Raw genomic sequence first — 25,929 nt, forward strand, 5'->3', positions numbered from 1 at the left:
GGGTTCGAGATAAAATCTGAGACGGCGTCGTTCGGTTAATTCTATAATGTTACATTATTATTCATCACACACGTTATCGATAAAAAATTCGAAATAAATATATCTAAATATCAATTCCAATGTGGTGTTACAACTAACGTGGTTGTTTATTACACTAGTTATTTCTTAATTTTGAATATACGTACAATCGCGATGAATATATTAAATATATAACTAATAACATAAAATTATATAACATTATTATTATCGCAAACATCACCGTTGTTAGTAAACAAAAAGGAAAATAAACATAACAGAGCAAGAACGACCACATTTGTGCCAGTCCACATCTATTAGACCTGGTTAGCAGTGCGTAGATTCACAGTTAATGCGTTTGGAATATTTCATTATATTTGTTGGTAAACATTACAGGTGAAATCCAAACAAACACCGCGAACAACTGCAAACTTGGCAAAACGCCATTTTAAATTATTTTATATTATGCATACTAGATTAGCTTTGATTGAGACTCGGAAGGTATTCCACCTAAACAAACTTGTTATTGAAATGTAATGTTGTTTTCACAGAGTTAAATGTTTGTGTTAATAACACAAAGCGCACGCCGAGACGGAGACAACGCAGCGTATTGTGTCCGAGTTGAGTGGTACTGCCGACTGCCATGTCTTGCGCTCTGGCTTTTTAAGGCTCAATGGTCAAACATTAGATAATCTGCATGTTCTGCATAGCGACGAGTTGCGTCAGCACTCAGAATACGTTTAACATTATTAGGTGGTAGATGTGGTCGTTGCTTGTTCCAAATAATAATAAACGGGGGGCTGTACGTGCCGCGCGTTTCCCCCGCGAGTACTTACGCGGCGGGGTCGCGGGTCGGGTCGCGGTGCAGCTCGCGCAGGTACGCGCCGGGGTTCTCCAGCGCCTCGCCGAAAATGCGCTGCGACTGCAGGATGCTGGACAGCGTCGCCACCCACTCCTGGCGCTTGCCGTCCGACGCGCGGCACAAGAACGACTGCTTCGGCTTGTTGGGGTCCACCGAGTGAATTATGAACGTGCCGTTGCCTTCAATTTCTTCCAGTTCCATTTTGTTCACCTGAAATAGTTTATTAATATTCAAATGTTTGGTCTCTGATTTTCTTTTATTTACATTAATAAACAGAGCGTTTGCTTTAAAAACAATTAGAATATTCCAAGATCGATTAACGCGGCATCGCAATATAGGTGCAGAGTAATTTAGACATTGCGTTAATAATAGAACTACAAAAACACGTATAAATTGCGAATAAAATAAATATCAATAAATAATACTTTTTATTTTACGTGTCCCAATGCCAATACTGCTTCTCTAAGAAAATTGGTTGCAGCGGCAACAACACACTTTCCATTGGTACTCAACTACCAAATGAGCAAAATATCAGAGAAGTCAATTCGGAATATTTGGTAAAAATCATGAATAAAATCAATAAAAATTAGTCATGCTCGATATTTGACACAAATATAATGTATAAGCCGAGGTATTGACGAGTATGTAGTTTAATTTATTGACGCAATGTTAAAACAACTTGTACCTGCAACTATTACGACATCCCAGTCTAAAATTAAACCTTTATTGCCTAGCCTTTGCTGAGCTGACGATTAATAGGCCTGTGCCTATATTAACCGAGTCACAATTATGCTTTGCACAGAGCTATAAAAAAGACTAAAATATCTATCTCAAAGTGAATTTGCATGTGAGTGTTCTGTTACTTATACAAAATAACCATACAATAATGTTTGGGACAGTCAATTATGACTGTCTCGTAGGCGTTATTGCACGGGCGATACGGCAGCACTCTGAGATCCTGGGTTAGAATCCCAGGTCGGGCAGAGTGATATTTGGGTTTTACTGCTCAATATCAGCCCGGAGTCTGGAATTTATGCCCGATATGGCGATAGGCTCGTCCCCTATCAAATCATGGGACGGAACACACTTACGAAAAGCCGGTGCCCTAGTTGCACCTCTGCATACCCCTATGGGGATAAATGCGTGATGATGTGTGCGTATTTATGATTTGTGATCTATGACGGAATTGCATGAATTAGTTCGTCTTCGAAACTCAAGTTTTTTTAGCTTATATAATATATACCATAGGTATAATCCACCAGGCACGTGTTGCCATTGCTTTACCATCATTATTATAGAGTTTCGCTATACTATAAATGCAGACATATGTTAGTGACCTGGACATGTCCCTTGTAGTTGTAGGTGGGGCTGGTGAACTGCGACTTCTTGCCGACCGCCTCGCTGAATATGACGCACTGTTCGAAGAGGAACACGTGCAGCTCCTTGCCCTTGTCGTTGCCGCTGCCGGTCACCTCGGACACGAACATCGTCTCCTGCAGAAGCAGCTTCCCTTGTGACGTGATGTTGCCCTGCAAACAAACGTATTCAACACTCAGTATATTTAGGGCAATCACAAGCAAGCCGGTTAAACTAGCTACTGAATGTGACATGTTTTTTTTAAATATCGCACTTTTGCAGTTACACTTTTTGATTTTTTTTTCATTTGTAGGTAATAACATTAGTTTACTATAATGGAAATATTATTATATAATATTATATATTTATTTTTCGTTAAGTAGTGAATACGTGCATGAGATATCGGAAAATAGAAAATAAATAAATTTCGACCGCCGCAACCGACTCGCAATTTCGCTAGTATAAAATTTTAGCGGATTGCTGATTAATTATTTCGTTATTCTGAATATAAAGCAAGCTTGAAAACGTCATATCGCACATGCTTAAAAACAGTTCGCTGTAGCCAAAACTCACACTGCTACTATGTGTATATAGTAATATATGACTAAAAAGCATTACCGTAAAACCCTGGAGACGGCCGACATCCATCATCATGTTGGCGTTCTTTGGTATGATGTCGGTGCAGAGCATGGCGTCGCGCAGGGACTCGATCACGTTTGCCGGCTCCTTGGCTTGCTCCGAGTACGCGAGGATCTTCTTCACTAACAGATGGTATTTTTGGATGCGCTGGATAGGCTTGATCAACAGGTCGCCGAGCTGAAAACATTAAAACCTCATTATAACTAACGCCCACACCGATATGGCGGCACATCTATAATTTCGCGGGCATGCCAACACTAAAAGCGTTACAATAATCATGTTATGTCAATGCTCTGTGATGTGTGATGCAAACATAAAAGAAGACCCCCATAAATGAATATAATATGTGTGTTTTGGTATAAGGTACATCGAAGAGCCAAGGAGTACGGGCCGGGTAAATCCCCGCTACGATTTACTTACCGCCTTTAGTAATATTTAGGCGCGCCAGTAAAACGCACGGGAGTCCCACGTTTTGTACTCCTAAACATGCGAGCAGTGTATTAACATTGCGCTAAATACTTGTTTGAATTAATGCACTGTAGTTCAGAGCACTGCTGGTACAACATTATTCTTTTGGGTTCCAATTTAGTTAATGCCAATTCGTTTATATCCAGTGGAATTTGAAATTCTGAAATGATTCCGTAATGATTTCATTTCATATTAGTGTAAATATGCCAATACGATGTAGATTTTGTAATTCGGACGACCAGCGTTGTTCTGTTCGTATGCCGAGTGTCGTTTGTACCTGGCTGAGAGAGCCGCGAGCGCCTGGAAGGTATGATCGTTGTCTAAGACGTACCTAAAATCCCAGTAATATGTCACCAAAGCGAAAGAGTGCTATAACACAACAGCAGGTGCTTAACTTAAAGTTGTGGCCTAAGTGTCGCATTATTAAATATTTATATACCAACTCCATGGAATTAAATGTTGGAAATATTTTTCCATAATTCCATATTTTAACATAACAAAAATGCGAAATTTACGCCAGGATTCACGTGATTCAAAATTAGTATAAGCATTAGTATTACACCTTCATTGGAGTTTGTCTTCAAAGCCATTATTTGTTAAGGGACACAGGGGATACTGATGGATTTAAACGTTTGACAGTATTAATGCGAATGAGACACTGAATGAGTGCGAATAAAGCAAATCCGCGCGGCGTCACAAGAGTAAGCGCGAGCGCGAACGCAAGGTGCCTCCTATGTGATGCAAGGAAAACATGCGCAAACAGAAATCTCAATGATGACTAACGATCACACGACACATTCTGTCCTCTCACAGATAGCACTTTTTTAATTAACGAAAGAACGTCAATTATATTCCAATTTGTCATTTATAATTAGCATTGGCGAATAAGAAGCGTGTAGTTAGAGGAAAATCGTGTAGTATTATTCCACGCACACAACCCGGCTACGCATTAGCGCCCTACGGGATCTCGGACACGGGCCATTGTCATAATTACCGTTGATATAGCGCACACAAAATACAAAACACAAAATTAGCAAGATAATTACGGTTTACGAAATCATTTTCAATTCTCTGTATGGTGGTGGATTTTATGTGAACTCTTCCACGGTAATAAATCTTATGCAAGAGTATCGAATATTCATACTCGAACAGATTTAATTAACTATCGCCGTTATTATGTTCAAGAGTATTGAATGCAATTTATTTTCGTTGGTAATTAATCTAGTGGAAGAATGATTAATCACCCTTAAGCTCATTTACCGAGTGGACCGATCATAATCAAATTTCAGCAAATATAAAGTACTCACTAATTAGAACTTTAAAAAATATGTAGGTATAACAAAAAGATATCACGAAAATCTACCTCCAAAAGGCAGAATGGGGATCGAAAGATTTTCTCGAGCTCAAACGAAAGTCAGGAAACAAGGACATACCTGCAGTTTGTGGCCGAGCTTGTGTCGCAGCTCTTGGAAGTAGTGTTCGTGCTCGGACACGATGTACTCCGAGACGGGCTTGTTGCGGCAGTACGCCTCGTACAAGAACATGCGCTTCTCCAGGAAGCGGCGGAACAGCGGCCCCAGCAGCTCCGGCCTCTGCACGCACTCGTGCAGCTCGCGCACGAACTTACTGCACACACACAGCTCTCGTGACGCATGTGCCAGCGCCCAGCGTGCACGCACCGCGCACGCACCGTGCGCTCGGACAACATGCTCACAAAATCATATTCAAAACAATCATTATTCAAAAATATTTACTTAAAAGCAAATCTTTCAGTTTGCTATTTCCTTAATTAACGCAGCGTAATATTGCTAGTTAATGTAGATTTTGTACTTTTAAGTCGAATGTTCGTACAAATACACCATCAGATTTTTCTTTTAAAACCCTTTACTGGAACTATAATTGTTTTATTATTAAACTTCAATTTGTAAGTATAAAACTAAAATGACGCTTAGTTTACAGTCTATATACAGTCGCATTGCGCAGCAGCTACGCATTCGCTTAGCTTTACAATAAACATGATACTATTTAATCAAACAAAAAGAAACAAAATCTGTGCACATAATATTCTTCATGTTAAGTCTTCATCAAAAACAACATAATATGAAGGCGACATAAATTAGCTTGTTGTTAACAGGCATATTTTATCAGGGTTTGGTTTATACAATTACACGTAACTTAGTTGTATTGCATATTACATGAGTTTTGAGATATGATATTAACTGAACAAATTCTTCAGTTATTAAAAACCGAACCAAAAAAAAATATACGTAAATAAGACTGTTTATCGCTTTGGTAATTTAATTCTAGTATTTCCTCATGTTATGTGGAAGTAATAATCATACATGTGGTCTGGTAATAATACTTGATATATTGTTAGTCAACACACAAACTTTAGAGGTGATCATACTATATTGGGTCTAGAAACATGTTTAGATCCCGTTCCCGATGAAGACAACTGCTCTTTTAATCAATTTAGTAGGCAACAAATATGAGAGAGGTTACTTACTCGCGGTGCCACTCGTAAATAGCTTCCAGATTGCCGAAAATCATCCGGTGACGGCGGTCGCGCAGTCCCTCAGGCAGCGGGGGATCCGCATTCGGGTTCTGAGATACAACACATCACATTAAGGGCTGTAAATCAAATCTCAAAACGGCAACGTGCTCTAATTGAGCTTAGCTGTTTCTTGGAAATACCAATAATAATCATAGACAAGTAGTACAGGAAAACATAACGTGGCCCATGAGCTAAATTGAACAAGCAACGTTGTTGGATCTGTCAATAGCGAAGCAGTTACACAATTTTACTTATTATGGCAATTTGGATTAGGCACATACGTAGTAGATGAAATTCAAATCTCCAAATCACCGATACACAATAAGTTTAATTGCAACATTTTTATTGTGTGAAATAAAATAAAACTTATTTATTTTTTGTAGATTGCATTGCTATTTTTTTATTGAATGAAAATAAGAATATATATATTGTCAAATTATATAATGCTGCGTCCAAATATCGTAATCTCGAAGGCGAGCCGAATCCTAACGCATCGCACAATCGTTACTCTATAATCACATAATCTATACTATTATACAGGGTGTCCCAGAAAGTAGTGTCAAGCGAAGGTCCAGGAACATACATGGGGGTGATTCAGATACCCCAAGGGGTGCTCTATCTCTGGACCTCCGCTTGACACTATTTTCTGGGACATCCTGTATAAATCTGAAGAGTTTATTTGTTTGAACTCGCTAATCTCAGAAACTACTGGTTCGAACTGAAAAAATCTTTTAGTGTTGGATAGTCCTATTATCGTGGATGGCTAAAGGCTATATATCGTCACACTATGACCAAAAAGGATCGGAGCAGTAATGAAAAATGTTGCAAAAACTAAGAAAATTTTAATCTTTTGAGAACTTCCATTGCGTGCGCTGCGTAAACAGTAAAAGTTATGCAACTTTCTTAAAAAGTTCTACAAAAATATATTATAAAACAAAGTCCCTCGCTGCACCTATATGTCTGCCTGAAGGCGTTAAACTAAAAAAATCCCCACCGGATTTAGATGAAATTTGGTATTGAGATAGTTGGGAGAATATAGTTAGAAGAATATAGGCTCCCAAGAAAATATATAGCGTAACTGTTTAAACTGAAAACATTAGCCCCCTTTATTACGCGGGCGGAGCCGCGGGCAAAAGCTAGTATACTATAATCTGTGTACAACTGCTTAAAATACCTGCAGGTTGGGTGTTTGAAACCATGAAACACATGTCGAAAAGGCGAAATATCCAGAAACATTCCAACTGTGGATGTCTCCAGAACATGGACCATAATAGATATTTTCTTTGAAAGAAAGTCAGGCTTATGACGCGTGTTATTCTGGTGAGCCGAATATTTTGAGTCACTTGAGATGTCACCGTCCACACTGGGTGTAACGTAGCTCGTAACTTATCTAAATGTTTGTCCGTTTGTACGGTCGTTCATGATGAAATACATCGTAACGTATCACCGCTTGTACACAAATACACACATACAGGTGTTGTTGGTCTTGCTTGGGCTCTTTTCGGCGAATACTCTCTGGTCACAGCGTAACGTTGCATTGCAAAAGTAATTATTCTTATGTTTTCTGTAGAAGCGACTTTGTTCAGGATAATAAAAATTTTACCTAATTGATTAAACTTTTGAATGGACAAAAAACGATATTAAGTACAGATTTGTGATTATCGGTTCGCTATGTTCGACAACGTACAAACCGACTAGTTGAGCATCAACAGGTACCTAGTGAATAACGACTTAAATATGCCTTACAAATAAATCTTAAGTTATTCCACTTTTTGTATCCAAGTTTTCTCGTAAAAGACTAACTTGCTTAGTTGGCAATTATTTTTCAACCCGGAGGACAGAGAAGTGACTAGTGCGTATTAATTTTGTTATAAAATGTTTTCCATTTAGCTTGTTTTGTGTTTGTCTTCCTTTGTGAGAAAAATTTTTATTCTACATTCGACAAAAAATATAAGTACAATGCAACAGTAAAATGAATTACTTTTTAATTTACTTAGTCCATTGTCTTTCTCGTAAAAGTCACGTCATTTTCTTTTAAATGGAGGGTTCTAAAATTACTTTTTTAATGATTCCCAGGTTCACATTATCACAACTTCGTTATACTATAAGTTTGTAGTTGCTTTGAATGTGTTAAAAAATAAAAAAAGTAGCGTCCAAACAAGAAGCGTTTATATTCTTTAGTAAACTTTTCTACATTTTTTTCAGAGCGTATAAACATTGTTGATGTCAGCCACATATCAGCATTTGATATAATATCACAAACTGGAGTAAAATGCGTAAAACTAGACAGGTAGGTAAGTAAATTATGAACTCTTGGTAGAGTTTATCATGAACTCGATCCTCAACGCTCGGTTACGCAGAATAATTTGGGTGCCAAGTGTCAAGATTCATGATGAGTGCAAACCAAAATGAACTTGAGACGCGACAAGCCCTCGTCGGCCATGACACATGTGAACGTACTACGTGTAGACATCCAACCGATGTTAATGACAAACGATCCTTGTGTAATCCTGTCGCACGCCACTCACATCATAGCTTGTAGCCGAGTATAAACTATATCCATTGCTACGAAAATCTGTTACGCTAGAAATGTGTAATTGGATAGTTTGGGCGGAGAGCGCCACTTTGTCGCTATTCCTCTTTGTTGACTTTCGCGAGTGTCCTTGCTCGGTTTGTGGTAATGGTGACCCAGTTACTGCGTTCAGATATCGGCCATTTGGAACGGGGCGTTTGGAACACCTAATATATACATTTAAAATGAATAAGACTCAGGTAAATAGAAATACATTTTGTTACTTACTTTCACCTTTTTCAATAAAAAAAAAAAGGAGATGACAATGGCGATACCCTCTAAGCAATTGCATAATCATTTTTTACTTCAAATAGTTAAAGGAATCATCACGACATAACTACCAATAAATTTAAGTCATTGTAGTATAGTTCTCAGTTGTCACGCATACAAGATTACCTACCAAAGTACATTTCTACTGTATTTGAGCAAAATATTGCTGTTTGTATTTATAGTGATGACTAGCTTTTGCTCGCAACTTCGCCCGCGTGGAGTTTTTCGGGATATATTTTTTTCTTATTTACTTGATATGTATCATTATATTATGACCAAATTACACAAAATCATTATAAATTGTAGTCTATGTATTATTCTGATGTATAATCAATATTACTGTAAAGTTTCATCCAAATCCGTTCAGTAGTTTTTTCGTGAAAGAGCAACAAACATACATCCTCACAATCTTCCGCATTGATTATATTAGTACGATTATTAGTATTTGTAAATATAATAAAATGTATTTAAATGTGCATCTATGTAATTGTTATCATTTGAAATGTATTCATATTCTTTACTGTATGCAGGCCCGTTTAAAATAATTTGGTTAATTATTTTTCTCACGAAGTGATTAACTTATAAACTTATGATAAATAGAATATCCTTAAACATTAAACAATATGTTAAGAAATATTTATTAATGTTCATAAACAAAAAACAAAATCCCATTTAGTGAAATTGGTAAAAACCAAATGCCTAAATTACTTTTTTACAACAAATTACCTGCATGTGTCGCATGTATCCCTCGCAGATGAGGCTCAGATCGGACACGTAGATCTCCTCTGTGTCCACAAGCTCGCGCAGCACAAACCCACGATTCTTCAGAATCTCTTCGGTGGACTTCGGAGCAGGCTGTACGTCTTCATAGCCCTCGGAGGCTCGGCCCGAAGCGCCGGCACCGCCGTGCTGCTCCTGAACGTTATGCCATTTCATTATTTATTACAATAAACATATTATTATTATTACAAACGATGATGCTGTTAAGATGCATTTTTTTAAATTTATCTTACGATATTTCAAAATTCGTGCAAGTTTTATTTCCACGCTAAAAGTTATTAAACATTCAGTCAATATAATAAGAGTTTAACTTGTAGTACGTAATAACGTAAATATAACAGAGCAAATAATCCTGTGGGAGTCGCTCAATAAATAAAGAGAATACGTCGTATGTTAAAAATATTAATAGGATTTGGGTTTACACTGGTCTTCTGCAATAAAGTTAAAGAAACATGGCCGGTTCTTTGACTTGTGCGTTATTAAAATGTATTTTTATAAAGATTTTACTAAATATGATGTAAATAGCTTTTGAACGATGCAATATCAGGCTACGGACCATTAGTTATTTGTTTGTGGAACAGTTGAATTTTGGGAAAATTTTATAACATATATGCACGTTGCGTATTGACATAAAAAATATTTTTTCTTTAAATAAATATAGTAAAATAATAGATTAGATTTGAGACATTCACTTTTCATGAGCTTGCCATATTCATTATTATCGCATCATTTTAGTTCAGACCGGTTCTACAATGAACATTTTATATATGTAAATACCTATCCATTTAGAAATCATGATATTATATACCATTCCAAATATTAATTATAGGAATGCTGAAATCCGTTTTCAGAAAGCGCGGCGTCACGAACCACCCTATGAGATTACATGTTAATTTTTCCCGCTAAAATCCTTGTCGCACCAAACCAGTTACGATGCACTGAGTGCCATTCCGATATGGAAACCGTATCGTGCGTTATCAGAGTATTTATGTTTTAGAAATAAATGCTATTTGTCAAAAATGAATCAGTTGGGTGTATGATGACAACTGATAATGACAATTTATTATTATGTCTAAGAAATAGATATACCTAAACTAGAAAAACACGAATCTTCTTATGATCAATTTAATGAATACGTCCAACATGCCGTTAAATTTTCAAACACTCGTGTATTCCCAAAACATAAAAATAAAATTATACAAAATGGTGACGTAAACTATGAACCATTGCGGGCAGTAAACAAAAGTTAATATAAGATTGAGATTAAAATATAAAATTAAAGCGATAACCATCTCGACACAGGCACAAGGAAATAAAATCATGCAAAACAAAGCAGCACCCACGTAACTAATAATTGTAGCAAATTAATGAATATAAAACGACAAGCGGTGGGATTATGAAATGCAGGAGGGAGGCGGGTGTCAGGAGTCTTGCAGATTCTTTGGGATCTATCTAAAAAATTCAATGGAACAAAGACGTTTTCTCTTCTGTTGATATTGACCAGGAGGAACAAATCACGTCATAGACTTTTATTAAATATCAAATTGCAACATGAAAGTAATAAAAATCACACAAAGGCCAACATTTTCCCGATCCACCACCACGTTCAGAAAGGTGTGTTTTCCAACAGCGCTTTCTAATATCATATTTGATGAGTTATGTATGTTAATTTTTAACATCCAATGTCCTTATAGTGAACGCATTAAAATTCATTGAATAAAATTATCATTTAATACCGATAAAAATATATAATATAACAATCAGATAAACATCAAATAGGCACATATTCATCTATAACTTTAATGAATAGATGTACTACGAATATTGCAGGTTTTGTTTAAGTTAATATTTGTTGTAAATGTACAGGCTGCAATAATCTATAAACGGCTACAAATTATCGAATTTCAGAGACAAAAGCTATTGTGTCGAGGGTCATCTCCCTGCGTCACCTAACATTGATTTACTCCCTAGCTATACGGACACGTTATAGCTATGTAACGTAAGCAATTGTATACAATAACCAGCGGAATTATGCATTCGTGTCAATGAATTTCACCATAAAATATGTTTCATTTTTTGTATAGTTTTCGATTACCTGAATATTATATCAAAGAAAAATATATACAAAAAACACCGTTCAAAACGTTGCGGGGAAAGCGAAAACAAAAAAAAAAACACCATGCACACTACATGCTTTAATTTAGGACCGAACCATTCGCTCTTTAACGATGCGCTCTATTTCAGCGATATCGGCAGGACCGCCGTTACTGTCGACGGAGTCCATCGACAGTGGATTCTGAAAATTTTATCAATATAATATGTACCTGTGTAGAAAAGCACCTACGTGTACCCATCGGTTAAACTGTTAGGGTTCGCTCCGTGTGAACGGTGCAGTGACATTGTGCGGCGCGACCTCTATAATGTTCGGCAACAGCCAAGTGAATTCACAGAAAATTATATTTCAATAAATAAATTTTAATTGATTTCTAATTGTTTCCGAATTTATATTGACATGACACTGCATATAGTTTACATCGGGAAACAACGGCAGCAAATCATTTTGATTTAAATTCAACAGCTACACGCTGGTGATTAGTAGATATTGTATTTAATAAATGATCCAAACTGCCTGTCCACTTCTCTTTTCGCAAAAAAATTGTGTCCCTCGTGCATGTACTATGAGAAATGCAAATGGTAATTGGTAATGTTTCTAATATTTTTTTAGTAATGTATGTTTCCCATAATTTTTTGAAGAAAAATGGAAATGCCTTCTGCGGCTTGAACTTAGTATGACACTGCACCGAACACAGTGCAAATTGTTAGATTATTGGAATATGAAAGTTATTCATATTGATATTAGAGACGTAATATAAGCGGGAGTTAATGTTGTCGAAGAGATTAATATGTAGATGGATTACTTACCCCGGATGAGGGAACAGATGATGCGGCCGCAGGAGTCGGCGCTTGCTGCAGCACGCTCTGAGGATCCTAAGTACAAATAGCCTTAGGTTAGTTATACATATCGGTAAACGAATTGAATAAATCGACCAATTTATAAACCATAAGACCTGATGACATATTAGATATTTCTTCGGTACCTAACAAAAGAAACTACGGGTTCCCTAAGTGGAATGACAAAGCGTTGTTTTAAAATAAAATGCGGAGCTGCCAGGGTTCGTCGGCAAGTTTTATTAAAAATTCTTTTGAGTCATAGGAAGTCAAATCAAAAGTCGTCCTTTGTGGCAGAAATTTACTATAAGTACATGAAAATATAGTATTGGTTCATATAGTATTGATTGGTATAGTAATTACAGTATATGTGATTACTGTTTAACATTACAATCCTATGCTTAACATTAGCAGATCCAATATACGTAGCGAAAAGTTTCATATTCCGTTGATCAACTGCTGCGTTCTTTTGAAATTAATATATTACAATTTTATTCTTCCTGTGACGCCGGATTTGTAATGAACGTAAAGTAACGTTCATTACAAATCCGGCATATATATGCCCATGTATGCTTATAGTCCTATTATTAGAATTTGATAGCAGTTATATTGTAGCTAGTATGATATTCACACCATTTATATTGTAAGTATATATATGATATAACCACTTTTTCACTCTGATTTACCCTTAGGATACCCTTATGCCATTTTTTTTGGTTAGATAGCCGGTTACATCGGTAATAGGCCCGTCCATAATTTGAATGAGGAAGGAAAACAAACCTTCTTTATGGACTAAACACGATCTAATTTTGGGTGGCATTACGTCACAGCCTTCGTGCCGACAGAGTGTGCCACTAGTTAAGCCGATCGATCGATCACTATTGTTATTTGCATCTTGTCATTATGTACTTGTACCATGTCTTGTTAGCATACACTTATTTTTTTCGATACAAATCGACATTCAAATAATTTATTTCGAAAAGTATGTATTTTCACATGTAACCAGTCAATTTTAAAGATTTTTTACCTAACTTCAAGAAATGGAGGTTCACAATACATGTGTTTGTGTAAGTTACTTTGTTAATACATTAAGTTATTAAAAATCTTGTCCATTTTTCGTCTGTTCCTGCCGAGTAGTCTAGTTAAGATTCAGAATTAAATTGTACGCCTGAGGCTATCCTAAAAGTAATTGCACGTTTGTCCCCGAAGGTCATCTTGAGCAGTAAACTATACAATTAAATAGTGCATCAATCTAATTAGAATTAATTACTTAAGCCTTTGGGACTCACCCAGCGTCTCGTAGAGATATGTATCAGAAAACTATCAAGAACTTTACACATTTTTTTTTTCAGTGAATATGTATACAGACTCTCTTTCTCAGTCCATTAATAAGATTAAAAAGTCATTTATAAAAATTTATGCATACAATTTTTATATTAATGTTCGCGGAATTTTCTGCATAGATAATTCTTTTTCCATTTCCACTTTAAAGCTAAAATACGCAACTGCGAATGCAGGGAATATTGCGGCCAGCATCCTTTATCATATTAGCACAAATTCCGTTAGACGTGCCGTAAAGCGTATCAAGGGACTGACATAATAAAAGAACTAAGTGTGACTTTTATTTCATTTCCGATGCAGTAAAGTAATCCACTTTGTATAATATCATTCATGTTCTTGTGTAAATAATTACGTATACATTTTTAAAGGACTGACTAATAACGTAAACATTTATTTTATTTTATATTTCACATTTCACATAAGCTTGTGTAATTCATCAAATATTATATACATTTTTTTATTTATTTTGATTCGGTTTAAATTACTTTTATTTAAACCACGCGCGTATTTTTAAATATACACAATAGGATTTACTTATAAACAATATAATGATGAACAGAAAACGACTTACGCCTGCGTCGTCATATCCTCCTCACATTATAAACGTGAGTTTTTGTTAAGATGTTTGGATGTTTGTGAGATATAAACTGACAAATAGATTTATCTGACACAGAAACAGTCTAAGTCATGGATGGCAGGTCCCACGTACTCAACTGGCCTGGATAAGTGATATATTTCTGCGGTTAAACAACGTTATGCAATTACATTGTCGCCATTATAATTAAGGGTGTTTGTACGACTTAACATCTCATGTATCGGGATACTAGCTTTGCTACAGAGAGCTTTGAAGTTAAAACAATTTTCAGGTCGTATTGCAATCTTTATGGCTCATTTCGTTTACCAGTTGAATGAAAAAATTTGCTATTACTATTTAATCCGGAAAAGTAGTGGGATAGAAAATCTGTTTCTAGAATAATCACGTGAGTTATTCGAGGTGGTAGTTAGAGTTAGTAGTAAAAGTTAGTCATAAAGGTCGAACTGTGGTGGAAAATAATATGAAACGACAATTTGAAGAGACACTACCTATTTCGCCCCGTTTTAAAGAATATTTTAATAATTTCCGAAATTTAAAGGTGGTCAACCATATTGCGAAAAGGTGTTCCTTGCACTCACTGATTAGCGTCATGTCGGAAAACTGCATATTAATGTAAGATTTGTTAAATATGAGCAATGAGTTGTGTCTCGAATATGTTTATGCAAACTAAACAATTATTTATTTAAATATACTCATGGTCGTTTTATTTTTTCAATTATACTGATGGATTAAAAATGTCAGGTACTTATTCAGTCATCCACATTGCAATACTTTCTAAGTTTCTTTTCTTGGTGGCCATCTAAGGATAATTAAGAAATAAAAATTCTTAATTACAAAAGCTGCAAAAGTATTCGCCATTTTCGATTGATCGTCCTGAGTTAAGACGCCAGTAGTAGGATATTTTTATCCGCTCGGATAGCGACCACCGTACACAAGTTGTAAAATCCACCAGCCTGTCGCCAGTCTACATATTGTTTAAGCAGGCCGGTATAATTGTGTCTTCTGGCGAGGCATGCTTATCCCTCATCAGTCGACATTCTGGACCCCACTCCGCTTACCATCAAATGCAGTGGGGTCAATTTGTTGTCCCCGTATTAATAAAACCGAATGTACTTGGATTAAACTATATTAATTTTAAATATCATATTTTTACTACGCAAGGATAGTTTTCTTGAAATATTATGTTCATTGTGTAAACAGTCTCACAGGTGCTAAGAACACACTAGCTCGGGTCACGGCCTGTCATTCCATTAATGATTGCAGTGTGAATGTAGGTGTCGTATATAAGGTACATTTGGCAGGTGTATGATAAAGTTGACGGGCTCATGCCGGTGATGCGGGTGTAGTAAACTATGTACATCGAGAGAGAGTTCCGGATTTATCTGCCGGATACACGAAGCCAGTGGCTCGGCGACTATCGACAATCACGTTTCCGGCTTATTGATACATTGACTCCCGGAAACTTGTCCTCGGGTTATTTAATAATGTGTGGTTCACAAAAGCACCACTATACTTGATACGTACATTAAACTCATGTTAATTTATTTTTATTTATCTTTATCTGGGAAGAGAAACGAGTTCAATGTTAACCGTCATCACAATATATTTATATTACTCCTATATATTATAAAACATAGAGCCCCTCCCCACTCTCCGTTGCGTCTGTCTGAATGCAATAAACCCACAAACTACTGAACGGATGATCGAGCGATACTCCAATAAGAGTGTGATGCAAGAAGAAGGTTCATGTGAATAATTGATTAATGTTCTGTACGACGGAAAAAATATGTATGCATGTACATTTCCTCTGCTACCCGCGTGCAGCCAGTGAGTGTCACTTTAATTGTGCGACGATACATTAATTCGGGTATATAATGTAACAAATTATAATTTGCACGGGCAATGTTCGCTTGTGATATTTGACTGACTATGGCGGCACACGGCGCCCGGCCCTCTATGTCAAAGCTCCCGGGTAATAAACCAGCAATTTCACTGACTAGACAACACGATTTACATTGTACATTGTAGGTATAACAAGTATTTGTTATATTACAGTAGTTATCACAAGAGAAGCTTCGAATTCTTTCCACTTTACTGGAGCAATGCGGCATTAAAGATGCATTTTTTGTGAAACATCATGAAATGCCGGGTTGCTCATTGAATCACACATCAAAATCATTAAAGGATTTATTTTTGACCCATTATTATATCAAATACATACATCACACATACTTTTATAAAGAACTTGTGAATATTGCGAATAATGTGCGATGCAATATCTATATTTTTCTCCGCAAACTTCGCAAATTTTAAGTACATAATGCAAAAGAGACTTAAGGTTATAGCTTAAGGTCCATTTTTCATACATTTTGTTTCACCTTTAATCTGGGTAACTAAACAAGTATTGACAAGTAAAGAATTTAAATTCACGTCTAGTTAGTGATTAGTTCTCGCAGTTGAAAGAAAAACGTAAAAATAATTAATATGCATGGATATTTCCGCCTTTAAAATTTCGTCATATTAAATTTTATGACGTACGTAATTTTACTCTAAAATAACAAAGGAGAATTCCAATATCTTTTAGAAATTAATTCAATTAATTTGAATAAAATCCGTTACGGAGTTTGGTGTTTCAATTAAAGAATACGATTATTGTTTCTTTTTTTGACATTTAGATGGTTAAGTTAATATATTAAAAAGAACATTAACGTCAAAAAGTATTATTCATTATAATTTATGAAATATTTTTAGAATTTACTTAGTTTCATAATATTTACTTTTCACAATTTATTTTTTTTAACAAAAGAAGACATTTGTTTTTTTTTAAATCTTTATTTTAAGGAGCTTGGACGTTATTTCACGACTTAAAATTATGCTTATGCCAATTTGAATTTTAGCATAGAGGGATTAGGTACGATCGATATTATCAAAACGTCGATATTTGATGACTATTAAATAATACTGAAATAGGTAGAAAATATGTTTTTAATACGTTCATTGCTTATAATAATAGAATGAATTAAATGAATGAACAATATTATATGAACTAGTTCTCTCTGACCTTATATTGTGAAGAAACATAATATTTTGTTTACATAATTGTCATAATATTAACATACTATATTTGGCTACATTATTATAGCGGGATATTACGATAGCGATGTATTCATTTTTAATTCTGATGATAGTTGATCATTGATACTTATACTAACATAATAATCAAATCGGCAAACCCTTACAGACAAGCCATATTTGTTCAAAAATATGATGTTACAGTTAACGCTAACCTGGATGGGCTTCATCGGTGGAGGCAGTTCCACATCGGCGGCATCATCCTCGGCCTCGTCGAGAGCGCTGGCTACGCCGTGGCCACCTTCAGCGGTGTCATCATTGCGGCCGTGGTCGTTGGCGTACGGCAGCTGTCATCAAAAACATTGTTATGTTGTAGATTTAAATATCGAGACGTTTTTTTTGCATATTCGCATACAATTAAAACATATTACTAATTGTTAATTACAAAGTATTATTTATTACGAACTCGCAGCGTCTGTGTCAGCGTACGCGAACTCGCCTCGGTAACTTTGCACCTTCACTGTATTTCGAAATTAATATATCAAAGTAGTTCACTACTTGGGTACATAATACCAAGAATAAGTTATACCTTGGTGTAGTGGTTTGAAGTAGAAGATAGTATGCTTCTATCATTAAAGGTATAAGTTATAAGAAAATTGTATAATACTAATCTTTATTACATTATGATTAGTATACACTAAATATACTTTTCACACTTTAGTACCAATGGAATAAGAAGCCGGAACTGCCAATCATAGATCGATTTTCTCGCTAGCAAACCTTGAGGTTTGATTTCCTAAATGTTCATAACAATACTTCTGCATAATTATCCAAATAAAATCATTTACTTCACATTGTCACAAGCGTAACTTAATAATGACTCACCTTCAATTTTTTATCGGACGGTACTTTCTTGAATGGCGCCGGTTTATCGGTGGTGGCCGGGGATTGAGCGCCGCTGGGCGCCTTGTCCGTCTTGCCCTGCGACGTCTTGCGAAGACCGAGCCATCGTCTTCTTCAACAGAACCAGCCAAAATACGCAAGTCAGTTTAACCGTATAGATCTCATTTCGAATACATTGTACATAACTCCTTACAATTTAGCCATGTTAATTGAGCTTAAAAAGTTCATTTCTAAAATCAAATCGATTCGCATACAACCCAATTTCTACAGCTACATACACTTTAAAATGCAATAAGAATTCGTAACAAATGAAGGATTTATTTTAGTTTACTATCAGTAATTAATTGATACATTTCAACCGTGCGAGTACATAGCATTTGAACAATAAACTACAAATAGGTATAACAGCAGCGACGAGCAAGGACTAGAGTGCTTTGAAACACGTTAAATCATATCGATATTCGATGCACGCGACTACCTATTCGGAAGGATCACTGCTGCCGCCGAAATATACTGTACAACTATGCCGCGTGACTATATACTGTTCATTGATGTGTAATATTAGTTTGTGTGAACATTTTTTTTCTGAGTTCATAATCAAAAATATATACTAATTTATACTTTCTTTTGTCATGCTTTGCATAAGTTATTCATAAGTTTTTGATGCCATCTAAAGCCGAGATACAAAAAATAATTAATGGGTAGGTGTAAAATGGTTATAATGGAAGATAATGTAGTGATAGACGTCTATTTTGTAGATGTTGGTTGTTGGTTAGGTTTCATCATTACCAAAGCGTTATTACTTATTGCTAACTAGAGTAACAAGCAACGAAAATATCTCTTCAAATTTCTCAATAGTGGAGTGGAGTCAGAATGTGTGGTGATAGTAACGTACCTAGCACTATGTTGAACTAGCGTACGCAACACTGTGTTGTCGAAGACCAACGTTTTTTCACTGGGTTCCCGGCACTCAGATACTGGCATTAGTAATTGCAAAATAAAAGCATATAAGAGGAAACGGCACTAGTCAAAATTATACTGCAAATATATATGCATATAGAATCAAAGCGGGTAAACGTGCTGTATCATTACAGGTACTTAAATATAAATCATATTTTTTGAATTTCTATATTCTATAAGTTTTTTACAGTAGGCATTAAAGGAACATATTTGTTTTTTGCTGGAATTCGTGCTTAGATTCTTATAGTTTTAATAGTTATATGAAGTAACCCTGAACGTTACAGAGTGCTTATTATTCCGAAAATGTGTTAAAACCCCTCTGGTGTCGTGTGTAGAAGCTAATACACAGTACTCGACTGCAGTGCAGCGCCTCATTAATGCCGTCTTACTTTTAAGAATTACAAATGCACTACACGAATAATATTACTCTGCATAACTGACACTTGGCAATCTATGGAGCCATTTTATGCATATATATAATTTATTTTGCTACTTGTTTGTGACGTCACAACAAATCCAGAAGTTATTTGGCACACTGCGGTATGACTAACTCTAAAACTTGTTATTGAGAAATCATAGCTAAATTTTGCTTAAAATATTTCGTCGAATTTCTGTAATTATTTAATTATTAAGAACGTTTTTAACTTTAACTTCACTTGCTACAATTAAAAGTAAGCTTATAACGCAGCAAAATATGGTAATAAGGACATACAGAAAAATATGATAATTTAATGACAACGATGCACAAGATCGATGCACGAAGCAAAAGGTGAAAACTGGCATACTTATGCACCGAATTAACGCTACAATAAAAAAAGATAGGCTAGCAGTATATAACTAAATCAAAATATAGCCGCAATCTAATATGTATGTATAAAATAAACTGTATCGTGGTTTAATTACCTTAGTGACAATAACTTGTCAATTATTCATACAATCATATTAGTAAATCTATATAAACCGGAATTGTCACAAGTAAGTATGCGTTACGTTCGTTTTGGGGAGTCATACTGGCGGTGTCCACTTGTAGACGCATAGCAAACCACAACTCCCAATGTAACTGGATACGGAAACCGCATTGCTTGGATTATGTACCGCACCAAGTTTTATTTTATTTGTTTTCCTATACCATTGAAGGCGTAATCGTAAAAAAACAATTATCATGAGAATAGTCTACAATGCCGTAATTATGCATCTCAATGAATAAATCATTTAAATAAGTCTCAGCTTTTTATTAATTTGGCCTTCATTGCTTACGCCGACTCTTTTATGCTAGAAGTATGATATTGGAATCGAAATGGAACTAAAAAAACATCTTCAATTACATTCTACATTTAAATATTATGGTTTTTGGCTATACTATTTAAGACCGCAGTAGAAATAACTGTTTTAATAAATTTTTAGACAAACGAGATAAAGTAATAATTTTGCGTTACTAGTAATAATATATTATTCGGATATAGTCGCCCCTTTTACTCTTAGTAGGCAAAGAGCGCGAGTGGCAAATCCTTACAAGAATTTCAGTTTTCATTTTAAATAGTTTAAAGCCAAGAAAACATCGCAATAAAGTGTAAAGCAGTATCCAAAAAGAGGATTGAAGAAGCGTACCTTTGAAAATGTTTAAGAATAAATGTGTGGAGAGATGCGCTCATAGGGATCACCGTGCATGACGACAAATGCTCCCAGTGCAAGAGCAGCCCCCTACCTCTCCCGCTCCCTAGATACGGCACTGTACGACCAATTCCTCGTAAGCAACACTACTTAAAACCCCTCACGTATGTTATAAATGACTTTAAAAATACTCGTTTTACGAATTATGTCACGTTTATGTTTTATTTAAATATTTCAGGTTATAATCGCAATGCTAAGTATAAAATTAACACATTTTTTTCTATTTCTATATAACAAACATAGTTACTCACTGATGATTGTTGTAATTTACGTAATTGTTTAAAGGCTGCATCGTAATCGATCCTGTTATCGCAATTCGAAACCCAATATTTGTCTAATAATTTCACAGGATTAATTTAACTCACACTACGTTACGAAATTAACAACGTGCCAAAATCAATTTATCAGTTCTAAGCACTTTCGCGCAAAACCCAAATCCAAGGATGAGCAAACTAATTTCTGGGCCTTTGGAAAAGCTATGCATTAAAATTTACTAAATGAATGATGTCAGAACTCAGAACTGACATCACGATCGTAGAACATGAACGGTGAACAAACAGCTTACAAATTCACTCACGAGTCGTAACGCTGGGTGCGTTAGATAGTTTCAACAGAAACACTTACTTCATTGACATGGGAATTATTATATCTACATATTTCGGGTTGACATAGTATCTGATGTACTACAATTTAAGGGCATCGGTAGCAATTTTCTTTCTGTAGAATCAGTACCCTAATTTTTACGTACATTTTGTAAAACAACGTTGAGTAAATCCATTTTACACTGAGGTAAATACTAACCCCCTTATTCATAGACGTTTCTTCTAAGGACGGAGCAAAGCTATGATAACAAGTCTGTTTCACAGTAATTGTTGTATCTCAATATTAGCCAATGACAACGGCCTTATGACTACGCACCGCGAAGTCTGCCATGCCGTCAGCATTGAGAAACAGACTTGTTACCACAGCTTTGTCCCGTCCTTAGAAAAAACGTCTATGAATACGGGCGTAAAAGTGCATTACCAATAGATTTACTAATTTCAAAAACAAACATTTCTATTAATATTTGCCTACCCTAACTCTACACTATATTCAAGGTAGGAAATAACAAAATATAGTACCCTCACATAACACAAAACTTTTTTTTGGACCTATCAATGAAAGCAATTATAGAGAAATGTTGGTAGATATTTGTTTACTTTACATACCGTATTTTCTTGAATATCGTTTAGTTTATAATTCCCAAAACCTGTTTTCCGATTTAAAATTTTATTCATACATACGCGGCAGTCGACTAGAATGAAAGCACTTCAACAATGCATTACTGGTAAGTTGTTTGATCAATGTTGGTCACAGCTTACAATATTTAACAGACAATGTATTATTTAGTATGTGTAGATATGCCTTTTCTAATGGGATTATAAGTTTGTGTGATTTTTTATGTATTCGTAATGTAGACGCTCGATGAACTTAAAGTTAGTAAAAGTATTAGTAGACACTAACAAGGACCTACGAACGTTTGCAGTCCGCCGGTCTAGGTTCTAAACGAAGAGATGGTTTGGCAATAGCGTTCCACCGCAGCCGATCTGGGTGTTTCGGTATTGTTACATCTTCTTCGCAGTGGACAGCTAAGATTGCGGGCGTGCCCTGATTTAGATATTCCGACTCGTCACTCCGACCAAATCTAGTGATACATAAAATGTTAGGTGGGCGAAACCAATGACGGTCGTGCCGGTGAAAGGGATTAGGAAGAGGGCGGTGCTTGGGCCTCCAAAAATCTCGCATTATTTGCAATGGCAAGCTGTTACTTTTTTCGGTTTTCTAAACATTTGCTACTACTACCCTGGTGGATATTAGGCCTATTGATACAGCATTTATTTGACTACAGTGTGGAACTAACACTTTAACATGTTACGGATATTTTGAATTAAATAATATCTTCCTATTTTTCAGGTGCCTAACAAAAAAGTAATACATCACAGACTCACTGGATGAAGGAATAAATTATTGAGCGGTTCGAAATGTAATAAAATTTTATGAAAGCCTAGTACTTAAATTAGATTCGGCCAATACCACTTCACAAAATTTTAGTTCACGATTGAATAGGAGTGTCTATTATTTTAACCTTCCGAGTAATTTATTACTGTACAAAAAATATATAAATCAAAATAATAATGTAAATGTATCTACTGCGTATGTTTTTCAGTATGGGTTGCATTGAGGACAGTATCGAGTATTATACAATAGTCCCTCAGGACTCACCCACTCAATTGCTCACAACACCTGGACCGGTACCAGCATTGGTCACTTCCAAACGGAATCACAACACACAAACACTTCCCAACTGTCGCATCGAAACGAAAATCTCTATCTGATATTTGCCCAGCGCGTCACACAAATCACTAAATTCTATACCTAAATCACTTATTGCACCTGATTTTTTTGTTAATTAAAGAATAATTAAGCGTAGCGCAACAAGAATTTTCAAGAAACATCTTTGTAGAGTTTTGAATTATCGATATAATTCTAACGATTTTATTTCTGTCTATTAATCATATTTTATGTGTATTATAATAGTAAGCTGACGGAAGGGTTGAATGTTCATTCATATTAATAACTCAAAACTACATAATTTCATGTACGGCCAGGTACATACATATTTGGGATCGGATGCTACAATATTAAAATAGCATTAACCGCTATAAACAAAAATATTATGTTAACGACATGGGTTTCTCTATATCTCGTTTGCGTTTTTATTTATTTAGGAACCTACTTTAACGTTATAAATTAATGGAACTTATCTCGTGTTCAAACTTAGACATGAGTCGTTTACTTTAACTCCGGCATCATATGTTTAATTTGTATAGTTTGTGTAGCGGTAGCGGCACGAATATGTAAAGTTTGTAATTTCAAATGTTACAAATCGCTAATGTTTAATCAAAAAACTGCATAATGAAGGTATTTATTCCTTCTTATTCTTAGTATCTACACGATAACATAGTGAAATATAACCATTGAATCACAATCATCACAGTATCAATCCGTTTTAAAACCCATTTCTGGACACAAACACTCACACACTCCTACATACATACTCGACGGGGTATAGGTAGATAAATAACGGAACAATTTTTAATCGTACACCTCGAACATGAAATTAAACGTGCCATTCCAAAATTCGTTTTCAAGTTTTTAAACGCGTACTCGTACAGTCCAAGGGCTCTCTACCGCAATGCGGTCACTCGACGACGGTGATAAAAAAAATACCACCGAAACATCGCACTCACTCGCACCCAAATGAAACATTGGCTAATGAACAGAACTCACTTCACATGCACTACTTGGTTCCACATGGAGATCGTGTGGCGCACACCGCATCGCCTCACCGCAGAGCTCACGTGCCCGCTCCGTACTAACGTGCAAACACTTATGCACAAACATTGTTATCTTAATCCTGCAAGGAGCCAATAATCAATTCCGAACAAGGAGCTCTATCTTGATAAGTGAAGCGCGCGGCGCGGCGCGGACGGTGTAATAGTTCACTAAGAGCCAGCGGGCCGTGGATCTGGCTCAAGTGTTTACCACATCACTTAGTAACGATTTAGGTTTTAAAAATATATTAAGTGGATTTTTAACTACGGGTTTAAGAGCAACTACTTCTCCTTTTGCTACAGTAAATAAAAATGAGGACACTGTACTTAAAACCTGAAAACATTTTGACTTGATTGAAAAAAAAATATATATATGTAATTAACAAAAAATGACAATTTCGTAAACGCTTTTTATAATATCAATCGACTCTAACCATTTCTGAAGATTTTCTGAACTTACGAGGGCTATTACATATTGCTTAACACTTTTTGCATACACTTTGTGGGAAATGAAAAGTCTGCTTCTATATAATACTAGCTTTTGCTCGCGGCTTTGTGCACATGAAAAAGATTTTTCGGAATGAAAGTCTCGCTTTATATTTCACTAATATAATATGAAGCCTATATTTTATGTTAGACAACTCGGCGATAACTGTATTCAATTAGATATAGTGGTTTTTGCAAGATGCGTGTATACAGACAGTCAGAAAGAAAATCAATTAAGTATTAACATATTTACCAAATTAAAACTTTGAGCATCTTATATAACTACAAAATTTTTAGTTACTACAAAATTGGTATTTTATCCCATTTGCGAGGACTAGTTCTACTGATATATTGTACTCCAACAAACCAACGCACTCATTTAATTCTGTCATTATGTGAATATTATAGTAATTCATTTCTACAAATAGAACTTTGACATAAAATGTATCAATAATTTTCACCACATATTCAATTTACCTTAAAACAAACATTCATTGGAACCATAGGAGTGCGGACATCCGTGAAGCGTAAGCTTTTGAATATAATTTTGTTTTAAATAGAAATGAACCGAATATTAAATGCAATTGCAATCTAAATAATTACTCTTAAGGCCGTATTAATTAATTACATTTCCAAGGAAATGAATATGTTATTATAAAACTTAAATTTCTATATTATGCAATATTTTTAACATGATTAAAATTATTCGGAATAATATTAATTTTCTGATGCTTTCATGTTTGTTTATAGCTTTTCAGATTAAATATGAATTCATTATTTAACCATAATTTTAATGAAATACGGAATCCATTTCGTAGTTGCTATGTGTATACAAATATAATACTTCTATAATGAAACTTGGGTATAAATGAAATGATGATGATGAACCAGCATTCGTCCACTGGTAAAATTCCCCCGTTGAATTGAATGTATTTTTAACACATATCAAACATACATTAAATTTTTCTGCACTCCTTCACTATGTGAAATTCAATCATACTAAATCTTATCCCCCGTAGGCGCAATGTGCTCAATAAGGTTAATGTACAACGTTTTCTTATC

At 35.4% G+C, this 25,929-nt stretch overlaps 1 protein-coding gene across 1 annotated transcript in view; it reads right to left on the reverse strand.

Moving 5' to 3' along the window:
- Positions 1-25,929, reverse strand: part of LOC115445020 (kalirin) — a 198,876-nt gene that overhangs the window by 12,341 nt on the left and 160,606 nt on the right. Inside the window, 10 exon segments of the mRNA XM_037443954.1 lie at positions 852-1,087; positions 2,215-2,406; positions 2,852-3,049; positions 4,774-4,966; positions 5,847-5,944; positions 9,463-9,651; positions 11,729-11,812; positions 12,439-12,504; positions 17,689-17,820; positions 18,359-18,488. Coding sequence (XP_037299851.1) covers positions 852-1,087; positions 2,215-2,406; positions 2,852-3,049; positions 4,774-4,966; positions 5,847-5,944; positions 9,463-9,651; positions 11,729-11,812; positions 12,439-12,504; positions 17,689-17,820; positions 18,359-18,488 — 1,518 coding nt within the window.

Source organism: Manduca sexta, chromosome 27 (genome assembly GCF_014839805.1).
Source record: "Manduca sexta isolate Smith_Timp_Sample1 chromosome 27, JHU_Msex_v1.0, whole genome shotgun sequence".
Lineage (NCBI taxonomy): Eukaryota > Metazoa > Arthropoda > Insecta > Lepidoptera > Sphingidae > Manduca > Manduca sexta.